We start from the raw sequence: 10,580 nt of genomic DNA, 5'->3' as shown, positions 1-10,580 counted from the left end.
ATTAGGATTGGGCAAGTGGAAGCTGATGAGTCTATGAGACATCAAGAATCAGTCAAACAAAACCAAAAGAATGAAAAAATAGAAGAAAATAGATATACCTCATTGGAAAACCACTAACTTGGAAAACAGATCCAGGAGAGGTCATTTAAGAATTACTGGACTTCCTGAAAGCCATGATCAAAAAGAGAGCCCAGGTGGCTGGCATCTTTCTAGATCATCAAGGAAGGCTGCTCTGATGTCCTAGAACCAGAGGGCAAAAGAGTCGTTGAAGGAATCTGCCCATCACTTGAAAGCGATCCCAGGGAATATGATAGGACAACCAAATTCCGGAATTGTCAGGTAACGGAGAAAATACTGCAGGTGGCCAGAGAGAAACAACTCAAGCCTCAAGGAGCCACAGTTAGAATTTAATAGGACTTAGCAGCTTCTGCATTAAAGGATCAGAGGACTTGGAATGAGATATTCCAGAAGATTACAACAAAGAGTCAATTACCCAGCAAAACTGAGCATAATCTTTTAGGGGAAAAGAAGAATGTTCAACGAAATGGAGGATTTTCAAACTTCCCTGGTGAAAAGACCAGAGCTGGACAGAGCATCCAGTCTTCAAATACAAGCTTCAAGAGAAACTTAAAAAGGTAAACAGGAAAGAAAAAAATAACACGTTATCCAGTCAGGTTAAACTGCTTTATATATCCCTATACAGGAAGATGATAGCTCTTGAGAACTACATCTCTTTTAGGATGATAGTTAGAGGGTGTGGGTATGAGTTGGCTTTGATGTGGTGATATAAAAAAATCAAGAGGGAAAAAAGGATTGTACTGGGAGGAGAGGAAATATGGCATGGAAACTTGTTACAGTAGAGGAAAAGAAGGGAGGTGGTAAGCCTTGTTTAACCTTACTCTAATTGGATTTGGCTCAAGGAGGGAATAGTATATATACTCAGTTGGGTATAGAAATTTATCTTACCCTACAGGAAAGGGGAAAGAAAAGGAAAGGGGGGTTAATAGAAGGGAGGGCAGATTGAGGGAGGTGGTGGTCAGAACACTGGTGAGGAGGGGCAGGAAGAAAGGAGAGAGAAAAGTATAAACAAGGGGAAAGATAGAATGGAGGGAATACACAGTAATCATGATTGTGATTGTGAATGGGATGAACTCTCCCATGAAACAGAAGCAGATAGAGTGGATTAAAAATGAGAATCCTACACTATGCTGTCTACAAGAAACATTTATGAAGCAGAGGGATACATGCGGAATAAAGGTAAAAGGCTGGAGCAGAACATATGCTTCAACTGAAGTAAAAAAAAAAACAAGCAAGGACAGCAATCTTTTTTTTTTAAGCAATCGGAGTTAAGTAACTTGCTCAAGGTTACACAGCCAGTTATTTCTGGGTGTGGTAGGGGCAGCAAATCTTGATCTCTGACAAAGCAAAAGCAAAAATCAATCTCATTAAAAGAAACAAGGAAGGAAACTACATCTTGCTGAAAGGTACCCTAGACAATGAACTAATATCAGTACTAACCATATAGGCACCAAATGGCATAGCATCCACATTCTTAGAGGAGAAATTGTGAGTTATAGAAAAAAATATACTAATGGGGGGGACCCCACATGCCCCTCTCAGAACTAGATTTTTTTTTTTTTTAAGCAATCGGGGTTAAGTAACTTGCTCAAGGTTACATGGCCAGTTATTTCTGGGTGTAGTGCTAAGTATCTGAGCCCAGATTTGATCCCCAGGTCATCCCAACACTGGGGCTGGTGCTCTTACTTGCTGAGCCACCTGGCCACCCCTAAGCAATTGGGGTTAAGTGACTTGCTCAAGGTTACGTGGCCAGGTGTGTCTGGGTGGGTGCTAAGTGTCAGAGCCCGGATTCGATCCCCAGGTCATCCCGACACTGGAGCCGGTGCTCTTACTCACTGTGCTACCTGGCCACCCCAGAACTAGATATTTTTAACAACAAAATAAGAAAGAAGTTAAAGAGGTGAGTAGAATTTTATATAAGTTAGATATGATAAATCTCTAGAGAAAAAACTGAGTGGATATAGAAAGGAATGTACCTTTTTTCTCAGTGGTACATGGCACCTACACAAAAATTGACCATGTATTAGGGCATAAAAACTACAAATGCAGAAATGTTAAATGCATCCTTTTTAGAATATAATGCAATAAAAATTACATGTAATAAAGGGCCACAGAAAGATAGATTAAAAATTAATTGGAAACTAATCCTAAAGAATGAATGGGTCAAACAAGTCACAGAAATAACAGTTTGATCAAAAAGAATGACAAATAATGAGACAACATACCAAAATTTATGGGATTCAGCCAAAGCAGTTCTCAGGGAAATTATATTTACATGAATAAAATAAAGAGCAGATCAATGAATTGGGCATGCAACTAAAAACTAGAAAAAGAATAAATTGAAAATCTTCAATTAAATACCAAATTAGAAATTTTGAAAATCAAAGCAGAGACTAATAAAATTGAAAGAAAACTGTTGAACTAATAAAGTAAGAGCTGGTTTATGAAAAAAAATCATAAAATAGATAATTTTTGGTTAATTTGATGAAAAAAAAAATGCCAGATTACCAGCATCAAAAATGAAAAGGTTGAATTCACCACCAGTGAAGAGGAAATGAAGCAATAATTAGGAGATATTTTGCCCAACCATCTGATAATCCAAGTGAAATGGATGAATATTTAGAAAAATATTGATTGCCCAGATTAACAGAAGAGGAAATAAACCCCGTTTTAGAAAAGTTGAACAAGCCATTGTTGAACTCCTTAAGAAAAAATCTCCAGGGATTGATTTACAAATGAATTATACCAAACATTTATAGAATAATTAATTCCAATACTGTATGAACTATTTGGAGCAATAAGCAAAGAAGGAATCCTACCAAATTCCTTTTGTGACACAAATATGGTGCTGATATCTAAACCAGGAAGAGACGACACTGATTAAGAAAATTATAGACCAGTTTCCATAATGAATAGTGATGCAGAAATTTTAAATGAAATATTAACAAAGAGATTACAGCAACCTATCATAAAGATATAATACACTATAACCAGGGTGGGATTTATACCAGGAATACAGGTCTGGTTCAGTATTAAGAAATTGGCATAATTGACTATATCAATAACAAAACTGATAGAAATCAAAGGATTATCTCAATAGATGCAGAAAACATTTTTGACAAAATACAGCACCCACTCCTATTAAAAACACTAGAAAGCATAGGAATAAATGGAGTTTTCTTTGAAATGATAAGCAGTATTTCTCTAAAACCATCAGCAAGCATATGTAATGAGTATGAGCTAGGATCGTTTCCATTAAGATCAGGGGTGAAACAAGGATGCCCATTATCACCACTATTATTTGATATTATATAATTTTATATATATACTGTAATTTGATATTATAGTATTTTAGCGTTAGTAATAAGAAGAAAAAGAAATTGGAATTAAAATAGGTAAAGAAACAAAGCTATCACTTTGCAGATGAGATGATGATAGAGAATCAACTAAAAAAAACTACTTAAAATAATTGGCAACTTTAGTAAAGTTGCAGGACATAAAATAAACCCACATAAATCATCAGCATTTCTTTATATTACCAACAAAGCCAAGCAGCAAGAGAGAGAGAAATTCCATTTGAAATAACTGTAGACAATATAAAATATTTGGGATGCTACCTGCCAAGACAAACCCAGGACCAAAATTATAAAACTTTTCACACAAAGTGAAGATCCATATAATTGGAAAAATATCAATTGCTCATGGGTAAACCTAGCTAATATAATAAAAATAACAATTCTGCCTAAATTAATTTACTTATTCAGTGCCATAGTAATCAAACTGCCAAAAAATTATTTTATAGAACTAGGAAAAGATAACATTCATGTGGAAGAACAAAAGATCAAGGGAATTAATGGGGGGGGGGGTGTAAAGAAAAGTGACCTAGGAGTACCACATCTAAAACTGTTACAAAGCCACAATCATCAAAACTGTTTGGTACTGGCTAAGAAAGAGTGGTAGGTACACAAGACACAGGAGTCAATGTCTATAGGAATCTACTGTTTGATAGACCCAGAGACTCTAATTTCTGGGATGAGAACCCATCATCTGACAAAAGCTGCTGGGAATACTGGAAATAGTATGGCAGAAACTACACAGAGACCAATGTCTTACACCCTATACCAAGATAAGGTCAAAATGGGTACATGATTTAGACATAAAGGGTGAGAGTATAAGCAAATTAGGAGAGCAAGGAATGGTTTACGTGTCATATTTATGGAGAGAGGAAGAATTTATGACCAAACGAGATTGTGAACATTACAAAATGGATTATTTTGATTACTTTTAAAATAAAAAGGTTTTGCACAGTCAAAACCAGTGCAGCCAAGATTACAAAGAAAGCATAAAACTGGGAAACAGTATTTACAACCAGTGTTTCTGATAAAGGCCTCATTTTTCAAATATAGAGAGAACTGAGTCAAATTTATAAGAATACAATTTATTCCCCAATTGAACAATGGTCAAAGGAAATGAAGCAGTTTTCAGACAAATCAAAGATGTCTATAATAGTTGATTGAAAAAATGCTCTAAATTACTATTGATTAGAGAAATGCAAATTAAAACAACTCTGAGATACCACCTCACACTTAGCAGATTGGCTAAGATGACAGAAAAGGAAAATGATAACTGTTGGAGAAGATATGGGAAATTTGGAACTCAGATACATTGTTGATGGAGTTGTGAATTAGTCCAACCATTCTGGGGAGCAGTTTGGAACTATGCCCAAAGGGTTATAATCCTTTGATTCAGCAATACCCCTGCTAGGTCTGTATCCCAAACAGATCATAAAAAGGCAAAGGATCCACATGTACAAAAGTATTTCTAGCAGTTTTTTCTGTGGTGGCAAAGAATTGGAAATTGAGGGGATACCCATCCATCAGGCAATGACTGAACAAGTTATGGTATATGAATGTAATGGAATACTATTGTTCCATAAGAAATGATAAGCGGGCAGATTTCAGAAAATCCTGCAGAGATTTATATGAACTGATGCTGAGTGAAGTGAGCACACCCAGGAGAATATTGTACCCAGTAACAACAACATTGTTCAAGGATCAACTGTGATAGACTTAGCTCTTCTCAGCAACAGTGTTCCAAGACAACTCTGAAAGGCTTGTGATAAAAAATGCCATCCACATGCAGAGAAAGAACTATGGAGTCTGAATGCAGAGTGAAGCAGACTTTTCACTTGGGGGGGGTGTGTGTGTTTAAACCTTTTGTTCTGATTCTTTCACAACATGACTAATGCAGAACCATGTTTAAACACGATTGTACATACGTAACATATCGATTGCTTGCTGTCTTGGGGAGGAAGGGAGAAAAATTTGGAACTCAAAATCTTATAAAAGTGAATGCTGTAAACTATCGTTACATGTAATTGGAAAAAAATAAAATACTGTTAAGCGGTGGGGTGTGAAGCTACGTTATTGTGCTGTGGTGACACACTAAAATCTGGCCCAGCTAGCACAAGAGTAAAGCACTGCTTCCCCACTACTATGGCAACAGCAGGAAAACATGGGGAATATTAGAGGGTAAAAATGTGCCGAGAGGAGACCAAACCGGCCCTGTGCTCTCCCAGTGGGATGGTTTGCCTAGATTAATTAAAAAAAAAGGGGGGGGGGAGGAAAATCCTGGAGAATCAGCACAGAAACTGAATTAAGTCTAGTAATAGCTTAGTGGTAACAAAACAACGAGAGAAAACGATGAAAGGGAAGACCTGTTTAAAATAACTACAAGTTGCATAAACTTTCTGGGAATTAAGCTGCCAAGTCACACCCAAGATTTAGAGACACCGTGTGTGTGTGTGAGAACACGTGGTACATATTGCAATGTATGTAGACATCGTGTGTAGATACAATTGCAAAATAACCCTTCAGTGAATGAATAATAGAAGTGCTTGTGCCAGGGTAAGAAAATTGTCTACAATTCCAAGGTTAATTTATACCAGTCAAACTGGAGGGGAAAATAACATAATTCATTGGGAGGAACCAGATAAAAGTCTAGACTTTCAAGGAAGATCATTTTTTTAAAAAAGGAGAATTACACTCTAAAGCAGCAATTATAAAAATTATTTGGCAGTAGTCAAAAAGTTAGACATTTCGGGGCAGCTCGGTGGCACAGTGAATAAAGCACTGGCCTGGAGTCGGGAGGACCCGAGTTCAAATGTGGCCACAGACACTTCACATTGACTAGCCGTGTGACCTTGGGCAAGTCACTTGACCCCAATTGTCCTACCTTCCCCCCTCCAAAAAAAAAAAAAGATGCTTCCATCAGAGAAGCCCTTTAGAAGGGTGGCCATGTTTTTTCTTACCATCCTAAATTCTAAGCTCATCCTGGGCATGTCTGTATATTTCCTTACAAATTACTAAAATCACAGAATCTTTCTTACCAACTTCCTAAGCTCTGAGCCCACCCAGTTTCTTAACGGGAGCAGCTCCTATGCATAGCAAAACCTCTGAATTTTAGGCATAACTGACCTTTGCAGTTTCTGTCTGTGCAGCTGCAGTATTTTGACGGACTGTGACTCAGTAGAACTGTGGACCACTTCTCATCACTTCTACAATGAGGCCGTGACCTGTGTGCCAGGATCACAGCCTCCCTCCCTCCCAGAAATCGGCTTTCACCTCCCTGAGGCAGGAGCTTTGCTAAGCACTCCCCCCACCCCCACTCCCCCAGCTGCTTGGAAGGAAGTTCTCCCGGCTGAGGGGTGTCTGTGGCTGTCTTTCCAGGGGCAAGATGAAGAGAATCGCTTTCCAGTTCACGCCCTATAGCTGGGTGCGCTTTGAATGGAAACCTGCCTCCAACCTTCGCCGGTGGCTGGGGGTCTGCGGCATCATCCTGGTTGTAAGCCCCCCCACAGGGTGGAGTCTTCCTGGTGCACCTGGGAGGGGGAGGGGGGCCTGAGGTGCGGGGGAGGGTGCATTCTCAGGCTGGGCCTCTGGTAGTTTCTCTTGGCAGAGCTGAATACCTTCTATCTGAAGTTCGTGCTGTGGATGCCCCCAGAACATTACCTGGTTCTGCTGCGGCTGGTCTTCTTTGTGAACGTTGGGGGTGTTGCTATGCGAGAGATCTATGACTTCATGGACGACCCGTGAGTGAGCAGGGGTCTTGTGTCGGGGGCAGGCGTTTGTCTGTGATCTGTTCTCAGCCATCGTTTGCAAAGCCCCTACTCTGTGCAGAGGCCAGAACTGAACCTAGCCCTAGTCCCTGCAGTGCCAGGAGGCTCTTGGCTGCTGCCACCTGTGAGGTCAGGGAAGATGTCCCAAAAGAAGAGGGTTTTGAGTCAGGGAATGTCAGGAGGCAGAGTGAGAAGGTGTGGCCTGACCCCCTGAGGAGCCCGGAATCAGAGCTGGGGATGGGAGGCCCACGACTGGAACAGTATAGAGGAGGTGGGGTGAAGATGGGGCTCAGAAGGAGGTCGAGCATTAGGGGCCAAGGGTGGCGCTGGAGCAGCCAGGACACCCACATGTTGGAGAAGAGATGTGGGGAGTTCTTCCCATGGTGGTGGGCAGGGAGAAGGCCAAGGGAGGGGAGAGACTAGCAGTGGACCTCAGAACAGACACAGGAGGAGAGCCAAGGACTCGGGGGAGGGGGAGAGGAGGGCAGGGGACCCCAGGGAGCTCCAGATGAAGGAGCCCCTCTCCCCCTGCAGGCCTTGTCCCAGGGTGCCTGCCTGCCTGCCAGGTATGTGGCCACTCACCCAGGATTTGTCCAGCCCTGTCTGGTAGCCCCAAAGGGGGGGTCTGCTCAGGTCTTACCCTAAGTGATCACACCCAGAATCCACCCCTTTTCAGGACCCCTAGGGAAACAAGGTGGGGAATTGCCAGTGGGGGTGGGCATGTGAACAGGGCTTCTGGGTGAGGGAAGTGGGGGGGCGCGGCATTGGTCATCCCCCTCTGGTGAGCACGCTCAGAGCTGGAAGGGTCCCTGAAGGGGCTGGGCAGAGTAGAGCAGGCCTGGGGGCTTCTCGGGCCCTTCTGTGCCTGTGTCCCCTCTCTGCTTTCCTGAGATCAGGGCTCCCCTCCCAGCAGCTAGTCGCTGGTCCTTGTTGGTTTCAGGACGTTCCATAAGAAGTTTGGCCAGCAGGCCTGGCTAGTGGCAGCCATCACGGCCACCGAGTTCCTGATTGTGGTGAAGTATGACCCGCACACGCTGACGCTGTCACTGCCCTTTTACGTGGCACAGTGCTGGATCCTGGGCACTGTGCTCATCCTCACCTGGACCATCTGGCGCTTCTTCCTGCGGTGAGCCCCTGCCTGGTGGGAAGAGGCCTGCTGCCAGGGCTGCCCCTCCCCGCTGGCCCTGGCTCAAGGCCAAGCTGGCGCTTCTTCCTATAGGGACATCACCCTGCGCTATAAGGAGATCAGACGGCAGAAACAGGAAAGCAGAAGTGAAGTGGACCGGGCCTCGATGGATAGCAGCGAAGGATTGGTGGGAGAGCAGGACAAAGATGGAGACTTGTGAGCGGACCTCTGCTGGCCCCCAGCCTCAGCCCTCCTGGACACTTTGGGTGGGCCACTGCCCCAGGGACCGGCCCCGGAGCAGCCAGGGCCCCAGGGCAGCATCTGTGTAGCCAGTGACAAAGGCCTGGGGGGGGGGGGAGAAGAGGACCCAACCTTTGAGCTGCCCCACCCCCTCCCAAAGGGGCAGAGATGCCCTCAGCCCCCAGCCCTGTCCCCTTGGCAGCAGTGGCCCAGGCAGCCAGAGGGAGGCCCCAGTGAGCCGTGATGACCTCCCGGAATGGGGCAGAGGCTTCCCGGGCCAGTTGGGCCGGATCTGATGGTGCAAGGCTACCTTTCTCCATTGGAACCTGCCTTGAATTATTCCACCTCCAATCTGGGGAGGGAAGGGCGCCTCCTGGGGTCCTGGTGGAGAGGTGCGTGTCTATTGCCCTTCTCCGGGGTTGAGGGCCCCAAAGGTTGGAGGGACAGAATGGGGTCAGGGTCGATGTCCGTTAGTGGGAGCAGAACATAAATAAAGACATATGAAGGAAAACTGAGGCCAGAGATTTCCTTTCTGCTGCATCAGCCAGGAGCTACCAGGGTAGGGGGCCCATCACACCCCCCAGGGCCTTCAGCTCCCCTGGACCCCCGTGGCTCCAGCCACTGCCAGCAGTCCTTCCCATCCCTCTTCGCTGCTCCCTCCCTGGTGGTCAAGCTTAGCCCAGGCCTTCCTGACCCCAGGCTCAGCACTTGCACTGTGCTGGGCATGGGGTGGGGGGGGCAGGTCAGGCCCCCCACCTTTGCCACGTTTGTGGCTGGGAAACTGCAGTTCGGGCCCTGGGCTGCAGGGATTCTTCCCAGGGATGTTAGCCAGGCCCCCAGAAGGTGGTCTGGGTGGCCCGGCCCTATCCTCGGGCCTCCCGGAAGTGCCTTGGTACTCAGCCTTCAGTGCGTGCCTAGGGGGTCTTTCCCTCCCCCCTTCCTTAGCGCAACATCATTGTGCACATACTTGGGATTTCCAGGTCCAACTGAGGCATTTCCTTCTGTCCTTGTTCCTGGATGGGGCCGGTGGTGGCTTCTCCCCTGAGCCCTTGGGGGTCTGTCTGCCCCCTCCTCCCTCATCACCACCATCCCTGGGGTCCCCTCAAACTGTGGGGAGGGGCAGCAGGTAAAAGCACTCTACAGCCACTCTGTGAGCTGGATGCTAGATGAGGAAACTGAGGCAGGCCACAGGGAAGGGATTCATGCCTGCCCCCCAGCTGCCTTAGAGGCTGGAAAGGCCAAGACAGGGCTCCCTGGCTCCTGCTGTGGGAATGGTAATGAGTTCCCTATCCCTGGAGCTCCAGAGTCCAGGCAGCACTGTCAGGGCAGGGGTAGGGGATCCATGCCTACCTTCTAAACACCCATCTCTGGCTAGAGCTGAGCCCAAGCTCTGACCACACAGATCCTGGGGGAGCATTTATTAAGCACCTGCTCTTTGCCAGGCTGAGCCATTTTACAAGTATCTCATTTGACCCTAACCACCTTGAGGGGGAGGTCTGGTCCTGAACCCACTTTGGAGATGAGGAAACTCAGGCACACAGACTGGAGTCTGGCCAGATCTGGACCCTGGGCCCTGTGGCCTGGAAGCTTGCCCGGGCCACCCGCGTCCCGTAAGAGCCCGAGCACCAGCCTAGGTCCAAAAGATGCTTTATTAAAGTAAGAACTGCTTCTGGTTTCAGGCAGAGAATGCACTTGAAAGTGCCTGGCGCTGGCTGAGGCTTGGTGGGGACCGACAATGAGACGAGTGGGAGCCACCCCCAAGCCCGCAGCGCGGCAGGACCAGCGGGGGGGCCCCTCACGATGTGATACGCAGGATGGGCTTGGTCTCCTGTAGGGCTTTCAGTTCATTGTCCACCTCCTCAGTCCAGTAAATGTCAAACAGGCTGAGGGAGAGGAAAAAAGAAGGGTCAGGCCTAAGGTGGCTCCTCCCCCAGGCCGCCCCAGCAACCAGGGTGCCACTCCTCCCTGGGGTCCCTCCCCCCGGCACTGGTACCAGCTGTGACGGGATGCCCAGGGCCC

General features: G+C 46.0%; 3 protein-coding genes across 11 annotated transcripts in view; 1 reads left to right on the top strand and 2 right to left on the bottom strand.

Moving 5' to 3' along the window:
* PTDSS2 (phosphatidylserine synthase 2) overlaps positions 1-9,072 on the top strand; it is a 39,440-nt gene extending 30,368 nt beyond the window's left edge. For all 5 annotated transcript variants that reach the window (XM_069107952.1, XM_069107950.1, XM_069107949.1 and 2 more), the window contains 4 exons: positions 6,807-6,921; positions 7,023-7,168; positions 8,136-8,321; positions 8,415-9,072. In XM_069107952.1, coding sequence (XP_068964053.1) covers positions 6,807-6,921; positions 7,023-7,168; positions 8,136-8,321; positions 8,415-8,541 — 574 coding nt within the window. In that variant the 3' untranslated portion in view covers positions 8,542-9,072. The remainder of the gene's footprint in view (positions 1-6,806; positions 6,922-7,022; positions 7,169-8,135; positions 8,322-8,414) is intronic.
* Positions 1-10,580, bottom strand: part of ANO9 (anoctamin 9) — a 165,435-nt gene that overhangs the window by 59,080 nt on the left and 95,775 nt on the right. The gene's annotated exons all lie outside the window — the stretch shown is intronic.
* The window catches only part of RNH1 (ribonuclease/angiogenin inhibitor 1), a 140,246-nt gene continuing 139,857 nt past the window's right edge, over positions 10,192-10,580 (bottom strand). For all 5 annotated transcript variants that reach the window (XM_069107945.1, XM_069107947.1, XM_069107948.1 and 2 more), the window contains one exon: positions 10,192-10,444. In XM_069107945.1, the coding sequence (XP_068964046.1) occupies positions 10,357-10,444 (88 nt within the window). In that variant the 3' untranslated portion in view covers positions 10,192-10,356. The remainder of the gene's footprint in view (positions 10,445-10,580) is intronic.

This window comes from Petaurus breviceps, unplaced genomic scaffold (assembly GCF_028583685.1).
Source record: "Petaurus breviceps papuanus isolate PSGF00001 unplaced genomic scaffold, PetGlider_PUasm1.0 90317, whole genome shotgun sequence".
Classification (NCBI taxonomy): domain Eukaryota; kingdom Metazoa; phylum Chordata; class Mammalia; order Diprotodontia; family Petauridae; genus Petaurus; species Petaurus breviceps.
The sequence above is the reverse complement of the archived record's forward strand: the minus strand, read 5'-3'. Positions and strand labels throughout refer to the sequence as shown.